The sequence below is a fragment of the Carassius gibelio genome, chromosome A8 (genome assembly GCF_023724105.1).
Source record: "Carassius gibelio isolate Cgi1373 ecotype wild population from Czech Republic chromosome A8, carGib1.2-hapl.c, whole genome shotgun sequence".
NCBI lineage: Eukaryota > Metazoa > Chordata > Actinopteri > Cypriniformes > Cyprinidae > Carassius > Carassius gibelio.
Genome location: NC_068378.1, coordinates 7,384,207 through 7,403,923, shown reverse-complemented (window position 1 = coordinate 7,403,923; position 19,717 = coordinate 7,384,207). Strand labels below are relative to the sequence as shown.

Genomic DNA, 19,717 nt, shown 5'->3' with positions numbered 1-19,717 from the left:
GCTTTGGAACGATTTTAACTTAAAATGAACTTAACTAAATTCAACTAAACTATAATCCAATAAGGATTGATTTTTATAATCTAAACCCAAGAAAGAATAAAATATGGTTAAGTCTGTGTGATTCAGGCACCATGTAATGCAGGCTCTGTTCAAAAATACAGTAATATTGTGAAATATTATCATTTATTTTTATATATCTTTAAATGTTATTCCTAATAAGAACAAACATTATAAATATTTGAGTACCAATAATAATTGAGTAGAAAATCAGCATATTAGAATGATTTCTGAAGGATCATGTGACACTGAAGACTGGAGATATGATAATGAAAATACAGCTTTGTATAAAATTATTGTAATAATATTTCACAAAATTACTGTTCACTGGATTTCTGTAGCATTATTCCAAATGCTAAACTGGGATTGTTCGTATGTCTTTCAAGCATCAGCTCTTACTAGCAGTGGGCACGATGAGCAGGAAAACTTCATCCAGCGTGGCCTCCACAGACTGAGTGTACAGGTTCTTCCAAGGGATCTTCAACTCCAAACGTCCTGACAAAAGACAGACATATTCACTGAAGGAGCTCAAGTTATAATTAATGCCGTGAAAGTGCAGACTGGTTTTAAAAAGCACCACGAAGATAGTCAAACTGAAGTCAACAGCCGTGATAGAGCAGTTGAACACTTACCTATGTGTCCCGCTCGGACTTTGAAAGGGATGTCCAGTTGACTCTGTTTCAGAAATAAACCTCACATTAGAGCACAACACAAGGAAGCACAACTTCACAGAGAATTAAAAGTAGTCATGACTCGATTTACTGATCAACCAAAAGACAGTACATGTCTAACATGAAACGTAAAGCAACATACCAAGGCATTTTCTTTTATCTCAAGGTTTCTTAATATGGCATCACCTGCAAAAGAAACGTTGACACATATTACATAGCGCTGAATATTGTCTAAAATAATTCATATCTTCCTTTTTCCTTGTGTAGTTGATGAATTTAGCATCGACTACAATGAATGAATGAAGTGAGACTACAGCGGTAATTCTCATCAGCCTTTTTTCTTACTTCTTTTTAAACTTTTTTTGCATTAACAGAAACTGCAAGTGTCTTAAATAGTTAAATAAACGACCTAAATTAAATAGTGCTTGATTGGGGAAAAAAATATCTTCTTGATTAAGCATTTTAAGTGAGATAAATTAAAGAGTCAATATAACTACTATATTATAATATTTCCCCCTAAATTTGCTGAGCCACTGGACTACAGAATGGTTTCAAAATGATTTTCACATCCATTTATTGATTTTTATCAAAGTCTGAACATTTCACGATAGTGTTGACATATTACATCATTAAAAATGAGCTGTTTTTAATAACCAGACCTACTTAAAGAGAGAAATTTTGGCAAATTGTGTAACTTAGTTTTCATAAAGATCTAATGGTATTAACAAAAAGTAGTTATGCGGCAGTGACAACTTCATCAATGAGGAATATTTTATTTTAACCTCTTCATTTTGGGAGAATATAGGCTAGTAGTTTGCTAACAGTTTGCAATAAGGTTTCATATTTTAACATCAGGTAACAACAACTAATACTTAATAAATAATGTATTCAATTCAGTTCATGTTAGTTTTTAATATTTACTAATACATGATTAAAATCAAAATTACCTGTTAATATTATTTAAGATCCATGTTTCATAATGGATTTAAAATAAAGAGAAATTTTATGAAATGGTATTGCGTAACAAAATACTGTTGCTCTTATCTCTAATCAGTGTCAAAATATTGATCCTTTTGTTTTAAAAAACTAAAAAGACTGGTGTCTCGTGTCAAGAAGCAGTGAAATGCAGTAGTTGTCTTCAGGGTCTCAGAGTGAAAGTGAAGCCCTCTTCAATCTTACACAGCAAGCTGTTCACCCGAAAGTGAAAACTGTCTCACCAGGTACTTTTATGGTAGTTTCTGGATTATTTATTTAGTTAACTATTATAGTAAAGAAGCAGCTGTAAGTTACACATGGGACTGAACAGATGACATGTGGGATTGAACTCTTCTAGTCAATGTAATAAACTAATTCAGAGTAACAGACAACTAACTAGTATAGCTCACCAATTCCATTGTGCTATATTCAATATCAATCTATTTAAACCACCACATTATTCATGTAGTTTTGAGTTGGCTTTTAGTTAATGTTTACTGTAAACGCATGTTCAAATCTGTAACCGTTACTCTACGTCAAAACATGACTCTCTGACAGCAGCCTAAGGTCAAGCGAACTCTTTCAGTGTAAGCAACACACACACACACACACACACACACACACACACACAGGGTTCCCACTCTTTTTTCAGAGATCATTTTCCAGGACATTTCAAATTCCATGATGACGGGAATAAAATATAAGGATCACATTTTCACAGCCTAAAGTAATATATTCCTCTCTCCTCTCTTAAAAAAAGCATACAATTTATGGCTATAACCCAACTATAAAATCAGAAATGCACCAAATACACACACACACACGTCTGGTTCACTATCCTGCTAGAGAATCTCCTTCAACATAATGGTTTTTATACTGTGCAAACTGTATATTCTATCCCCCTACACTATCACAGGAAACTTTTGACATTTTTACATTTTCAAAAAAAACATTATATGTAGATGATCTCAGGTTATACTATCCTTGTGGGGACCATTTGGTCACACACACACACACACACACACACACACACAGCTTCTGAAGGTAAACTATACACTTTATTTTAATGAACACATTTAAACGACTGCTTCCCCTTCCCTCTTTCCCCAACTGCAGTCTCCAAAAAAAATAAGAGGCATTATAAAAAAAATAATTTGCAAAAAGCATCTGTCCCAAACAGACTAAACAACAAATTAATGTCTGTCCAAAATATTTACTGCATTAAGCTCCACAGTAACCTTGTAAAAAAAATTTTACAGTTTGAGTTGGCTCAAACGCTCTTGCAACTTTTCCAAGCTTTGTTTTAGGGCTGTTAACTCCTCACTTTTGTCTGCGACACTTTTTCGCATTTGATTTTGACAGTAAGGTGAAGTCATGCTTTCTCTCTTCCCTGACTAGCGATGGGTACCGAAACCCGGTATTGAACTGGCCCCGGGGCTAAATTATGAAAGACCGTAGTATCAGTAAGATCTGACGGTATCGGTTCTGCTTTCGGTACTGGAGGGAGAAAAAAAAAATGTACTATGTATTTTTGCTTAATAATTTTGTCGTGCATATTTAATCTCGCCAAACATTTCTAATATGTGATCATATTAAGACGTTTGTCCGTGAGATCTTCGTGAACTCTCATGCGCGCTGCAGAGGCCTTCTGTCAGTCACACACACACACACACACACACACACACAACAAGAACGAGCACGGTACAGTACGAAAACTCCCGCTTAATACAAAGAGTGACGATGGCGGAGAGAGCAAAACGTTCCAAAGTGTGGTTATACTTCACTAGAGTTAATGCTGACAACCCTCGTTGTCATAAGTGCAAAACAATATTTGCATGTAAGGGCGGAAACACAAGCAATCTGTCAAAGCATCTTTCAAAAGTGCATTATGTGTATCGACTGCCTAGCTAGCTCGTCTCTGGTAGTTGCCCCATCTACGTCAGGTATGTATGCTAAAATCATGTTGAATCACGTTCTTCACGTCATTTAAAATAAATGTAAAATCTCCCTGGTTTGCTAACCTTACGTAGAAATTCTGTTGATTTCTTTTGGGAAAAATGAGAATGAAATCAACATATTTTCTACTTGTTTTTAAAATTCCAAATCAGTATGTAAATGTAAACATATATATATATATATAAATAATAATTATTATTATTATTTATTTTTTAAGCTGCAGCTACTATGAACCAACCAACTCCTCTTAACACCTTTGCTCCAAGCAGGCCCGTCGCAACAAGGCAGGCAAACCAAGCAATTGCTTGGGGCCCCGAGCTGACCTGGGGCCCCAAGACAACGACTGGTTAAGAATAAAATGCAACGACACTGTGTGAGCGCCCCTTTGATCGTCAATGCAGTTACATGTAATGACACTGTTATCGGGATCCCCCTCAAGGGGGCCCCTCTCAGTTGTCGCTGACAGCAGCAGGCCAACCAAGTCAAGTGATCTCTGCTTTTTTTCGAACGGAAGGAATATGGTTACTGTAATATGTTTTTTTTTTTTTACGGGATAAGGAAAACGCAGATCAGAAATCGCAGACTGCAAGAAGTAAGCAGTGTTTTGATTTGAGGGCTCAGGCAAACATAAAGAGAACGTTGTGGCGTGTTTCGATTGCAAGAATCGCGGAATCCAGTCATAAAAACGGAATTTACAGTTTAACGCAGAATGACACGTAATTTGCCAAATTTTGAATGAATGAATTAAAAATAGGTCATTGCACTTACATCAAACCACGATACGGACTAATATCTGTAAATATTAAGCAGGAACAGTCTGTTTAAATATGAATCCTGCATGTTCTGCGTGTCTCTGTTAATGAAAGGAGCAGAAGCGCGTCTTCCTTGAAGACGCACTGAAGCGCGCGTGACGCTCGCGGTGATTTCGGTCTCGCGTCTGATGTCTCACTAAATAAGGATGTGAACACATGAACAACATCTACAGAACTGCTCTTAACAAAAACTTTAGTTTGCTTAATTTTCAATAATTAAAAGATAAATTAATGTTTGGTGTAATGTGCATCTCAGAAAATGCTTTATTTAAAAACCCACCTGAATGGCACTTAAATGCACTTAATTCATCTGTCAACTTTATTGTCATTGTTCAAAGTACAAGTACAGACAGAGAAACAATTATTAATAATTAATTTTTTTTTTTTTTTTTTTTTTTTTTTATGTATGCATTGCATTCTATGCATTTAAAAAAAAAAATCTAAAAAAGGAAACTTAGTTGTTCATTTAATGCACCCCTGAGCTGGTAATAGTGACCTCTTTCAATATGCTAACAGTGAAATGGTAAAACGTACTTCACAGGTAATTTCAGATTTGTTTCAATTATTTCCCAGCTACACCATCAACTTCATCCTCAACATCAAAAGATGTATCACTTCTCAGTGCTGATTTTTCCTCTATAAAGCACAAGGTACCAAAAGCTCTATAATTATAGCTGATATCCTGCACAGCCCAGAGTTTTAACTAAGTTTGTGCTGTCATATTATTAGAAGAAAAAAAAAAAGTGCAAATCACTATTGAATTCCCACCAAACTATTTTTTTCAAGCAGTATTTGCACTGTAAACTTAAACAGTATCGCTATGCTGTGGTTCCTGTAGGCTTTGCATGTGGTGTGTGGGGGGGGGGTTGTCGGGGGCCTCTATGTCCATTTTGCTTGGGGCCCCCAAATTCCTTCAAACGGCCCTGGCTCCAAGACAAGCCCATTATTAATTTTACATTAAAAAAAATAAAGAAATTTTGATTCTGTTCTCAACTTGTTCTTAAAAAAAACACACACACAACACAAAGTACCGATAAGAATACCGTTAAAGTACCGGACCGTTAAGCAGTATCGGTAAGAGTAGTAATACCGTTAAACCTTAACGATACCCATCCCTAGCCCTGACGGCCATTTCATCTGCATGGTTTCAATCAAGGGCGGAACTTTGGGTCTACCATTGGGGGGGTTAAACTCGCGGCATATTTATTAATTAATGAATTTATTGAATAATTTTCTTGTGTAAAAGGTAACGTGCTAATTTGCCCAAAAAAAAAAAAAAAAAAAAAAAAACGGGTGACTCTATTGGAGCAAAAATCAACTTAAGTTACAATACAGTGACATTGGTTCTACACAGTCCCTGGCACCCTCTGGCTTTACCTCACAGGACACTGGCAAACCAACATCTAGCCAGCCCACTCCAGTCAACAAAACAGCATAATAACAAAAACAAAAATAACAGCATTAAAAACTTTCAAATAGAGAAAATGAAAGTGCAATTATATTATCACTTTGCATGAAATAAGACTCAAAAGTAGATTAAAAAAATAATAATTGTGTTTGCATTTAACCTCTGATAACATCAAATTCAGAAACTGAGAAAATACAAGTGTGGACTGACGTTAACCTTAGTTGTGCTTTGATTCATTTTGTCACTTTGCAAACTCCATGCAAAAAAAAAAAAAAAAAAAATTATATATATATATATATATATATATATATATATATATATATATATTATAATTATAATATATTATAATCATCTCAAATTGAACCGGAGGTGGTAAATTCCTAATAATAATTTAACGTTACGTAATTTTTTAGGTATTTTAATAAGATAGATAACGTTACCTAAAATATGTTTCGCATACAACTCAATTAACGCGATCATTATAAAGGTGTTTGAACAACAAAACACATCCACTTGCACATATTTGACAATCGGAATTATCAGATATATCCTGCTATAGCTAACAAATTTGTGAAATTAGAATAAAAAAGGAAATAAAAGCAGATCATCAGTCATCAGCGCTGACAAACAATGAATGATTCGTCTCCATGGTAACCATAAAGCGATACTACGATCAATAACGGTCGCCTTGAAAAAACTTTTAAACTTACGTGTGAAAAGGTTAAATAAGGCTTACATTTAAATGTGTCTTTGTTTTGTTTTGAGTGTATGGTCAATAAATAAAGTAATTAGAAAAAGGTGGGCACAAAACATGTTTGTCATGTATCTACTCCCCACACTTTGAGAAACGCTCCGCTAACTTAACAGCCAATTTAGCGGGGGTACCTCCGTTTGGTCAGGATTTTCTTTTCTTTTTTTTTTTTTTTTTTGGCTGGTGTCGACAAACAATGAAAAATTGTTGTCTGGCTGCCTTTCAGTGTCCTTTTCATCTTTCCGTCAGCTTTTTCCACCCATTCATCCAAGGGACTGTGCAAAATGGTGAACAAACTTGGTAGAGAAAGCCGGTTGGGTAATACCAAGTAGTCGGTGCGGGGGGCAGGGGGTACATTACAGATTATTTAAAATATGACATCTTTCTTGCTGGCAAATGAAATTAATAAAGAAAACGAACAAAAGTATTTATTCTGAATATTTCATATTATTTTAATCTGAATGGTTTGATGATATTGAGGGGGTTATATTAGTTGGATCTGATTTTTGGGGGGGGTCATGACCCCCTAACCCCCCTGCAAATTACGCGCATGGTTTCAATGCTTGGTTTCGAAACTTGTCAAGCCTGGAAGTGTAAGCTAAATTTTGGAATTTGCTTTATGGTGTGTGTAGACGTGTATTAAAAACATTTTGTACTGTGCGAGAACCTCATCACACTGAAGTGCAGTGTAGCAACCAGCATTGAGCAAAACTTGCAACAGTTTTTGAAACATTTCTCTTGAATTATCTCTGTTTGCAACCATGATCACAGGGTCAAGGGAGCTCAAGTGCTGCACAGCTGGGTACATTAGGGGACTTCTCTCCATTATTTTCTTGCAAGTCATGGAAAGGAAGGAGACACATTCTTTTTTGAACAGCTAAATTTTTACAGGATGTTCCTTGCGTTAATGTTCCTTATTTAATAAAAAAATCACTAGTAATAATCTAGTGTTTTAATAAAATATCAATGAACAGTATATCACAATTGTATAAATAACGCAACATATGTAATGTTTAAAAATAAATACAATTTAGAATAGAAAGAGGAAAGGTAAGATGCTTTAAAAATTAAACTATTACCACCAGCAGATGGCAGAAAATAACAGTCTTTATGAGTGAATCATTGGAGTCACTCTATTAAACGATTCATTCAAAACGCTTATTTAGGTTTTAAAAAATGACGGTCTTCATGAATCGTTTCGGCAAAGAAACATCACTGTACTGTATGTTGCTAAGAGAAACGTCTGTTTGGAACTACTAGGTTGGTGAAACAGAGCAAACAGACAATAGTACAATAGCAAACGTGCCGTTATTACGTTTATATAAGTACTATTATATACCTCCGGCCTCATGTTCACAAGTCTGCTGCACTATAACAGGGCTGCCAACTTTTGAGTTCAGCTTAGAGTGAGATTCTGGGGGCGTGGCTTTGTTATGGGGGAGGGGCTTACCAAGGGGCGTGGCTTGGTATGGAAAAAAATACAATACAAATACAAAATCCTTGCATTAGCAGTAGTGTGGACGGCTGATACAAGTGCTCTTTTCTTGCCTGTCCCTGACACTTTAGATAACATCCTATAACAGAACATTCAAATGTATCCATTCTGACACCACCAAATATCTGGACATGATTGAGTTGTGATTGATATAAATAAAATGATTTTAATATGGGATGTCGTTGACTTGACATTCTGTTTTTAGAAAAAAATTATTAACATTTACTACATTAGGGCTGTCAAAATGGCTGAAAAACTAAATGCGAATTTTTTTACTTGTATATTATAAAAAATCTAATTATATTCGAATTTAAAATGCATAATTTCAGTTAGGGTGAAGAGAAGCTTTTAGCTTCTATCCTGATGCCACAAGAGGGCGCATCGAGCAAAATATTACTAATGCACGTTTAATAAAATGCATTAGAATACATGACTATTAAGTGAATAATATATTTCTTTAAATGTTTATAAACTAATTATAATTAAGTTGCTTAAACAACTATAAACAAAACAGCATCATGTATAAATGCATAGTTTAATACAGAGCGCGGAAAGCCAATCACAGAGTCCTTTTTACATTTAAAAACATGAGATGCAGTGGGATGGGAAAAACCCACCATAAATTCTCGAGATAAGTTTTTAAAAAGCTAATTTTACATGGCTTTCTAAACATCCGGCTCTCTTGTGAGAGACGCGAGTGCGCGAAATGCATTCTATGTGAACAGCTTGATTAAGGTTTTGATGTAAACAATGTCTTCTCCACATTGTTGTTCTTTTTTTCCGCAATATTTTGAAAGAACATCGCTGCAGCACTGCATCTAGTGGCTTTAACTGGAAAGGCTTAGAAAAAAATTATAATGCATTGAAACTTACATTGTCATCGCATCTCGAGCTGCACTGATAAAGGCCAAAATATACTTGGGCCATCCGCATCCACGCACCGTCTGCAATATGTCATTTTCATCATCAAGAGGGCTCGGGGACAGCACAGAAGTGGAACTGCGTGTCGAGCTCATCCGCCTTTGGAAAGTTTGGAATGTGAAGTATACATTACATAGCATTATTCCCACCCTTTATGGGAATAAATTGTGTATTTTTCACAATTGTCACAAAAAAAAAACTAACTAAACTGTTTGTCTGGTCTCTCTGCGATTTGCTTTGCGAAATCATGCGGCGCAATTTTTTTCCTCACTGCTGCACGAGTCACTCTGCGTGAGAATATGGGGGTGTGGCGTGAGAGAGTGAGAATTGGGTCAATTGCGTGAGTCTCACGCTGAATGCGTGAGAGTTGGCAGCTAACATGCAATTATCGCGGTGCATCGCGTCAGCATTTCATTTTCACTTCCTATATCGTTCATAAAACAGGTTTGGGGAGTTTGGGTCTGATTTGTCATGGGAATGCAAGACGTTCCAACGATTCTAAATAAAATAGACTTAACAAATCGATAACCTTTTCTCAGGCAAATGCCGTCACGCATGCTGCAATTCGCCGTGCAGACCCCTTGCACATGCGTATCAAAATAATTACTTTACAATAACATTAACATGTAATTAAATATTACCTGCATACCAGTGAACATTTGCTGCAACACTTAATTTCTAGCACCTGAATACCGCCAACACGAGACAGCGTCATACGTCACAGGGAGCTTAAACAGCGTGAGCTCACGTGTCAAAACTCACCATCCCTGAACAGTTAATTGTTTCAACCAGTTTTCGGCCAATTTTTTAATGATCAAGAAAGTGTAAAGATAATAATTTTCCAGGACAACAAGTTTTTTTTTTCAGGACAATCTATGTTTTCCCTCATTTTCCATGTGTTTTCCAGGACTGGAAAATTGGTCATTAATATTCCAGGATTTGCAGGTTTTCAAGGACGCGTGGGAACCCTGTAAACAGCACAGAGGCATTTGTGGTTTGACACCTGGCTCGTTTACCTCCCCACATGCCGAGGCTGAGCTGCGAGCTGTCGAGGTTCACCACATAGTCCCCCAGAAACCGGTTCAAGACATCGACCACCACCGACTCAAACACCATCTTCGCGTCCTGCTCACACAACCGACAGCATGCTTTCCTTCGCCTGCGGTTCGTGTGCCACCTGAGGAAAGTGGTTGTATTTAATCACTGTCCCGTTTCCTCGCTACACCGCCCTCTACTGTTGAACACCCTGCGTGACGCTGCGTCACGGTGGATCACGTGCGCCTCGCCAGCCAATCGCGTAACGGCTCGCCGATTTTTCCACAGTCCGCGTGGGAAGCATAGACAGTAAAAGAAATGGACACAGCGACCCCATTGGAACTCAATTGAGACAAATGAAGCCCAGTTGTAGCGTTTTTTTTAGCACTTCCGTTTCTGACGCGCAGACTCAAACGAAGCTTGACGATGTCCGCAACCTGTCTGACAGATGTAAATCTTCTAAGTGGCTGTGCGTGCAAACTGCCATCGTTAATCTTGCAGAGACGGCGAGCTTGAGCGGGGAGTTCTTTGTCGTGAGTGAGCAGGAGTAAGTATTCTGATTAATTATTTTGTATAGTATTTTAAAATGTAACGCCAGTACGCCATATTAAGTTAATTGCCTGCGAGCTTCTCCTCCTGTCTGTACGGTAATGCGACAGAGCGCCGAGTGGTTATGACGCAATCGTTAGCCTATTTTTTACAAAAACTGTTTATACGGGGCCATAATGTAACATAGAAGGTAATGGGGCCCTTTATACTGTTTCGTGTATCTTTAGAAATAAATAATGGACAAACAGAGTCTTTAAACGCCTCAGATGTAAAGTTATTCGCTGTCAAAGTGACGCCAAAATGAATGGGAGTCAATGGGAATGCTAACGCAAGTGAAATTCTGCTAAAAGATGGCAGCCCCCACCCGACTTCAACTTCCGGTCGAGTTCCTTGCCCCTTGGTGGGAAGAGGTGATCGTTTGGATGATTCGGCTCAGTTCAGCAAAAGAAGCGGCTCTTTCGACACCCAAACGGCTCTTCATTCAATACCACTTCTGGCTTTTATAATTCAGCCTACTTTGTCAGTTTTTTTAATATGTCTGGTATGTGTGCACGCATTTAAATCAATTATTCAAAGTAATTAAATTCAACCATTAAAAAATAAATAAATAAACAAATATATATATATGGGGGGGGGGGGGGGGGGGGGGGTCTGTGGTCTTGGGTGACGGGATGGGGGGCTTATGATATTAGACTTCATAGCCTATAATAAAAGATAATGAATTTCAAACCTTAACAAAACACATTTTTATTCAAAGATCAACCGTCTGTCATTACTCTTTAGTCTGCCACAAGAAACAGCAACATTAAAAGACAAATGACAGAAAAATATGAACTTTTGTTTTGAGATTAAAAATTTACTTCTCCCTGAGAACTATGTTTGACAGGATTTTTCAGAAAAAATGTATACAAGACGTAGTCAGCCAGACGATGAACATTATTAACAGCAGTTATTATATGATGCAGTCACACTTGTAGCAATATTTGTTAGTTCTGTTGTTGATTCAGGGTTAGCATCCTCTGGGGTCCTCTGAGGGGTCAGCATCATCTCTTCTCAGGTATTCTGGATCCAGACTGGAGCTTGTGTAAATCCTAGTTAGCAAAACAGAGAAACAAATAGAGACGTCATTAGCATAGCTGCTGATCCAACAAAGTAAAATTAGTTTAACCCAAGCTAAAGAATAAGAATGTGCATTTGATCAGATACAACTACACTCACAATTTAAGAGAAACATTATTTGAATGCTTGTCAAAAAAGATGCATTTTTAATCTAGACAATGTATTTTCTATTTGTTGCTGTATTGTTTACTGACTGCTTGATAGTGTATATCATTTTGAACACTTTGTTTATGATTTGAGAGCAGTGTTTGATTTTGAACACGGTAAAACTGTTTTGAGGCAAAAGTTACATTTTGCAAGAGGAATCCGAGGTTTTGTAAATAGTGCTTGAAGATGAGGTTTTGTTGTCACTGTTTTCAGAAAATGGAGCAAGGTTTCAGAAATTTGGTTTTAGCAATTGAGAAAAACTGTAATAGTAATAATATAGACCTAATAATAACCACAATCAAATATTATGTTTACAATATTTCTTATATAAATTCAAGTGAGCACTATAAGTGTTTGTCTTTATATCATTCAAAGACCTTGGGTGCATAAATTAGCCTTTTTCACACGCAACCGGAAACTACGTCACGCAGGGTAAACTTATTTCCGCCACAGCTGCAACACTGGCGTTTTGACAACATGGATCGTTATTTCACTGCTTCTCTCTCAACGCTGCCGCGACTCGGATTCGAGAATTGTTTAAAGAATATGTGGACGACATTCAACAACTAAAGAAGCAAGGCTGAGCAAGGGCTATAAATTCTTTGTTGAGGAGTTTATTCACAATTATCAAGGTAAGTGGACAACTAGCTGATGCTAGCATCTGCAACATTATGAATGCTAACCATTTCGTATGTGTTCAGTCATGAATGTTGTTGAATGGAAGGTGGTAGTGAGAGCAAGGTGTTGTCATTCTATGAGGAAAAATGAGGAGCCCCACACACTTGAGGTTATATGTAAATAATATGCCTGTTGGCTTATGAGTTCATCAGATCAGCTATTACTGTTCTGACTGCAGGTCACTCCATTTTAGTTAAAATAACTGCGGTTGCAGATTTTCAATTCCCTTTCTTTTACTTTCACCTGTCGTAACGTTCTCTCTCTCTCTCTCTCTCTCTCTCTCTCTCTCTCTTTAAGTTAACGTTACGTCTCTTAAATCTTATGGTTGCAGACTTTTTCTATATTTCTTGCCTTTGCTGCTGTTTGCAGCTTTCAATTAAAAGCACGTAATGTATATTACTAATAAAAATTACAATTCATTAGCTAAACAATTGTCTTCTCAAACAGATCGCATTGGAATCGGAGGGGGTCGTTAGTGCTGCTGACTATATTTGCAGCTGTGCAGCTGGTAAAGGATTGTGCAACCATCTGACAGCACTTTTGTATCAGACAGCCCACTACGTGCAGCTTAATTTACAAACCGTCCCACCACCACTGGCCTGCACGAGTGAGCCACAGAGATGGCATCGTCCAAGAACACAGGCATGTATTTTTCTTTTCTGCACTTGGTAATAACACTATTATCTCAAAGAAAGTATATGTTAACATTAAAACATAGATTAATAATGAACAAGAGTTCAGATTAAGTAACAAAAATGAAAATCACCAAAGATCAATAAACAATTTTTAACTATTACTGTACATGTTTTCTATAAAGGGAGTACATGCAGAGGCAGTGAGTGAACTTTGTGTAGTGAAACCAAAATCAGTTGGGAAGACTGGAATCAAGTCTACCCTATACAAGGCTTACACGGGTAATTCACAACTTTGTTTATGTGTGTGTGTTTGTTTGTTTTGTTTCTGTTTGTTTGTGTGTGTGTGTGTGTGCGCACAGCTACAGCTTAATGTCTTCACGACTCATAATTTGTGTTGATTTCTTTAGGTCCCCTTCCAGATGCTGATGTCTTGGCTTCTGGTGCAAAACTAAATCGGATAAATCCCAAGCCTATGCTGGCACACATACTTGAGGGTATGTCAAAAGTAGAGTTGGTCCCCTCACAATTTGGTCCTGTACCTCGTGGCAGTCCACTGTCTTACCAATGTCCCCCTATAGCTGCAGGTGTTCCTGATGTTAATTTTCCCCCACTACCTGTGCTTGGTTATGAGTTTAGCTGTAATTTTAAATTTGTGCCCACACACCATCAAGCACTTCATCTGGAGTCTATAAAGGTTACCCATAGCTCAGATTGAAGAGGCCACAAGACTACAGTCAAAATGCACTGCTTGGGGACAAATTCGGAAATCAAGGGTTACTGCGAGCAGGTTCCGGGAGGTTTGTCATGTGGTTGGGGATTCAGCTAGTCAGTCATTGGCCACAAGAATCTTTAAGGGCACAAGGCAGGCAAGTGCTATGAAACGTGGCCTTGAACTTGAGCCAGATATTTTGAGAAAATATTCTGAGACAGCCAGTGTTAGTGTCCTACCATGTGGCTTTATTATCAACCCAGAAGTACCACATCTGGGAGCTAGTCCAGACGGACGAGTCCACGATCCATCTGAAAAATTCCAGTTTGGACTAGTGGAGGTAAAAAGCACCTCTGCTGACAATATTGCTCAGGTTCCGTTTGTGAAAATTCAGAGAGGAATAGCCAAACTTAAAGAGACCCATAAGTACTACTGGCAGGTACAAGGTCAGCTTGCAATTACTGGTCTTCATTGGTGTGACTTTGTGACTGACACGAAATCAGATTGCACAATACAGAGGATCTGGCGAGATGATGCGTTCATAGCATCAATGAAAGACAAGCTAGACATGTACTATTATTCATTATCAGCTATTTCATTGTGTCTGTCCAGTTAATTAATATAAATTGTTTCAATATACACAGATTAACTTTTAATTTACAATAAAAAGTAAAAGCACATTTATTGATGGTAAGTATTAAAGGTATGCATTGCAACTAACTGAAAAAACTTTAAAAAAAAAAATAAAAAAAACTGTCACAAGTTAACATTACTATTATAATAATCGGTCATTCTAATAAAATCTAACAGGCTAATACACAATCACTCTTTAAGAAACATTGGTCCCTGATAATTAACCATAAAACAGCAATTATGCCAGATCTGATTAACACTTCCTGACAATGTCAGTGGCACAACAGAATCCCAGATGTGGTTTTCCTTGACCCTTCGAATCACCCTTTCCACCAGAATTCTGAGGCGTGCAATGGCCTGTGTTTTTTCACATTCCTGTTTGCTGAACTGCTTGGCACATTTGAAAGGAGGAATTATCAGTCTAGCACCAACACTGGAGAGCATGTCTTCAATCGTGAAACCCTTGTCTGCCATGACCACATCTCCAGGCTCAAGCAGGTCCAAAATCCCAGATTTCTTTGTGATTTCTTTGTCAGAGATTGAACCTGTATAAAGCTGAGAGATAAAAGTCACTGCACCACACGGAGCTACCCCAACCAGACCTTTGAATGTGGTAGTGCTCTTGTAACTGGAGAAGATCTCAGAGTGGAGTCTCAGCGATGTAGGGCTTTCACAGCGGATTTCTGTACAGTCCAGGATGACTCGCAGGTGTGGACTGAACAAACGGTAATTCTCTGGCATGGAGGAGCATATTTGTTGCTTTGACATCCAAATGGGTACTGAACCCAACACAAAGAACAGGTAATTAGCCCAGGTGATAATGGTCCTACTCACCGTAGCCACACTAACTCCAAAAATGTCTGCAATAACTTGTTCCCTCAGTCCAGCAGCTACCCGACAGCAGTACATGAACAGTTCATCTATGAGCTGGATTTTCCGTGCAGGGCTAGGGCTTGGGGATGCTTCCTGACCCATCCTCTGTGCCTTGGTGCAGTACACCAGATTGCTAGCAGATGGACATATAGACTCCCAGAACACCTGGAAAACTTCCTGTGGCGGAAACTTTGTGTAGTATGAGAGTTTGATCAGAAACACAAAATCTGTTCAGTTCTGTTTGTTTTCCTAGTGACATTTTCTGCAACCTTGCCTCCAGCTCTTCGATGTACTGCAGAGCCTCATCTAATGCACCTATAAAAATGTAAACTATATATAGTTAGTCATACTATTTGTAAATTTCACATCACAGTACACTGTTTGCACCAAAGACAAAAGGGTCATTCTATAATTGCAGGTACATTTGGTGTCCAAAATATGTTTTGTCCCTGCTTTTACATTTCTTTCAATAATTCTATTTGTTACTCAGTGTCATGAATCACAAGATGTTACAGACTATACATATATATATATACATATATATATATACACACATACACACACATATACATATATACATATACACACACACATAAAACCTGCAACATCTTGTGATATAATTGTTTTTTATTTATTTCTAGTTGTCTGATGTGTAAATTCTGCCACCATGAAATTATATTATTAAAATAGAGTGAGAATATTAATAGTATTTAAGAATTGAGTCATACACAGACACACACATACATCACTGTAATTTCAACAAGATTATTATTTCCAGCTATACAAGACACTATTTACAGAAAATATTATATTTTTATGGCTTTATACATCCTGTGATCAACGACAATGAGAAAATTATAAAATGATTAATATTATTTGAAAACTATTTGAAAAGGCTTGAAACTTTGGACAACAAATGTACCTGCAATTATAGAATAAGCAAAAAAAAAAATGTTTACCTGGAGGTGGTTGTCCCGCATAATCATGTTCCTCAACTTGAATGGATTCATTAGGTGCAGTTTCTACCACCTGCTGCTCCTGAACACGAACGTCCACTCCAAGTCGCAAGGCAGTTCTCTCAAAAGCTGACAGCCTTTGAGGGGGTACATGGAAATTGTTCCACGGAAAACGACTGGGAATGGAACCAATTTTCAGCCGCGAACTTCCTGGAACGTAATCGGCAGCGGTAAAATGCTACAGACATATGTGCTACCTCTCCGAATTACGAAAGTACACCCTTCCTCTCGTCTAATAGCAACGATCCATTTCTTTTTGTGGTCTTCGTTTAAAGGAAACCCGTGAAAACTCAAATATGGTTGTTTTTGTTTAGAATTAGTGCACTGAGGGACGCTACAGCAACACTTACTCCTCGACTCCGCCATTGTTACCGGAAGTAACTTTACCCTGCGTTGGCGAACGCCGGAAACACAAAACCCGGAAGTGTGAAAAAGGCTAATTGCTCGTTTTGTTAATTATGAAAAAAACATTCCAATCCATTTTTTCATTATCATGTACTTTGTAGACGGTCCCTGGCTGGCCTAAGCGCTAGGGCGCTGCTGCTTAAGACTTTATGTGTTGCAACAAATCGTGGAGAATTAAAACAATTAAACTACGGTGTGTGTTCAGTTCGACGTTCTATTGCTTTTCAGATAATCCATTTTTATACAATTACACTCATCCACTAAGAATTTATTGATTTTTTTCTCGGCTTAATATATGTCTAACATCCAACGTCGAACGTCGAACCAACTTTATATCGGTAAAAACGGGAGGGTTGACAGCTTCTAACTGTAACGTATACTGTTTGCCGGTTTTATGATCTGCAACTCCTGAACATATCCATTTGTGAACTGCACATGAGACTCCAATGACTTGTAGCTTCGGAACTGTTCTGAAGTGTAGGCGCTCACAAAACAAACAAGGTAACGTTAGCCGAAGATATCTGTAATGCAAATGTGCGGCAACAAGTCTCCGTCGGTACTCCACTATTTGTGGGGAATTTCATATGGATCCAAACCGTTAATGTTCCCGATTTGTGACTCCCTGACATCCCTATTTTGTGTATTCCTTTAAATCCCACAACCTTTTCGCGATTTTACCATATTTTATCTTTCTCCCAACTCTGCTTCTTCTCGTTCGAATTGCTGCATGTTTACATTCGAGAGGCTGCCAGCAGGACCGCCACGTCCCAGAATGCAACGCGGCGCCCAAGCTCACATTTGTCTCACTTGTTGATTTCGTTTATTATTTTCGGTTTACAATTCTAATGTTAATTTAGTATAACTGTGACATATGCATGTAATGTAATTTGAATATACATTAAATGAAATGTAGTTGTTTTATTGCTTTCTCTGTGTTCAAGAGTGTTCCCTGTGTTTAGGGAAGTCGTGGCCTAATGGTTAGAGAGTCGGACTCCCAATCAAAAGGTTGTGAGTTCGAGTCCTGGGCCGGCAGGAATTGTGGGTGGGGGGAGTGCATTTACAGTTCTCTCTCCACCTTCAATACCATGACTTAGGTGCCCTTGAGCAAGGCATCGAACCCCCAACTGCTCCCCGGGCGCCGCAGCATAAATGGCTGCCCACTGCTCCGGGTGTGTGCTCACTGTGTGTGTGTGTGTGTTCACTGCTCTGTGTGTGTGCTCTTCGGATGGGTTAAATGCAGAGCACAAATTCTGAGTATGGGTCACCATACTTGGCTGAATGTCACGTTACTTTCACTTTTACTTTCAATCCCAACATTTTTCTTTCTTTTTTTCTCTCTTTCTTGTGTCTCAGGTCAGAACACAGCTCATTCCCTTTGAAATTCTGTGATAAAATCTAAGTAATAGATTTTTAAACACTAATAATTTACTATTGTTGAGAAAATTTAATAAAAAAAGTAAATACAAATCAAAAAGTGACACACTATAGCCTACAGATGAACTCCACAACAAATAATAACATGTAACTGATGAGGCTATGGATCCAGTGAAAATGAAAATATGCACTGATACAGTGCACAGTAGAAATATAGTAAAAGTGATATGTTATGTTAAAAAGTATATGTAGTACAACTTAAAGTAAAGTGAATAATATGAAAAGCGAGTACAACGGTACAATTACATATGTGATATAATAGATTTATAATAGCATAAAATGATATGTATAATATGAATAATACCATAATAAATAACTGAACAACAATAGGTTAACAATAGCAATAAGAATATGTAATATCAAGTGTGGAATAATACAGAATAGACAAAAATGAAGAATAAATTAATAGTAAATTAAATAGTAAAATAAAAATTTTTGAAATGTAATTTTAAAATACTATTTGTCTAATAATTATTAATCAAATTAAGACACAATACAAAAAGATTGTGGACATGAGCTCCAAATTGTGTTTAATTAATGAGCTCCTTAAGTATAATATATACATGTACACACACACACACACACACACACACACACACACACACACACACATATATATATATATATATATATATATATATATATATATATATGTTCTATAATACACATTACACACAATCATGCAGAAAACAAACACATTTTGAAACAGTTTTTTATTTTTCCATGTTAACACATTTGAATGTTTGGGTGTAAGTGTGTGAGGTTCACCTTGCACAACAAAATCTCAAAGTATAGTTATGTTTATCACAGACCAGAATATGAGATGCTTCCCTCAAAAAACTTTATATTAATCAAAATTAATAATCATTATAACAACATCACAATGAGTTTATCATGATATTGCAGCTGGACTCACTATGAGTTCCTGTGTTTTTAATTTCTAGGCTATTTACATCATGTAGTTTTTGTGTAAAGACACGCAGTACATTATCAGCATTAAACAGCCTGTGCAAATCTTTTTAAATGTAGTCTATAGTATTAGAATATGAGCTGGGTCTCTCTGTCGATTCATTCAGGGCTGCTCTGGGTTTTGTACAAACACAACACTAGTCTAGGGAGGTATAGTCTTGTCTCCGAGAACAGCTTTCCTCAGCTTTCCTTAAGGCTGTCCTTGTCCTGTTTGCAAATGGCTAAAAGGTGAAGAAAAAAGAATACATAGAATCAGTTCACCGTTTTATGAAAAGCAATGAAATCCTTATAATCAAGTGATGATAAACTTAATTGGTAACACTTTTGAATAACGGTCCATTAGTTAATGTTAGAGCTGCACGATTAATCGTTAAAAGATCGCAATCTCGATTCAGACACCCTCTCGATCTCATTTCTAAAAGACAACGATTCCCAGAGTCTGTTAAACCTTTGACAAAGTCTTACCGGA

General features: G+C 37.3%; 1 protein-coding gene and 1 pseudogene across 1 annotated transcript in view; both read right to left on the bottom strand.

The window, feature by feature from the left end:
- LOC128018293 (intermembrane lipid transfer protein VPS13A) overlaps positions 1-10,282 on the bottom strand; it is a 95,096-nt gene extending 84,814 nt beyond the window's left edge. The window contains exons 1-4 of the mRNA XM_052603727.1: positions 10,063-10,282; positions 871-914; positions 690-732; positions 457-552 (exon numbers count right to left, since the gene is read on the bottom strand). Coding sequence (XP_052459687.1) covers positions 457-552; positions 690-732; positions 871-914; positions 10,063-10,162 — 283 coding nt within the window. The 5' untranslated portion in view covers positions 10,163-10,282. The remainder of the gene's footprint in view (positions 1-456; positions 553-689; positions 733-870; positions 915-10,062) is intronic.
- A 5,264-nt stretch (positions 10,283-15,546) lies between these two features.
- LOC128018292 (THAP domain-containing protein 2-like) lies at positions 15,547-18,032 on the bottom strand (annotated as a pseudogene).
- Positions 18,033-19,717: the final 1,685 nt, after the last annotated feature.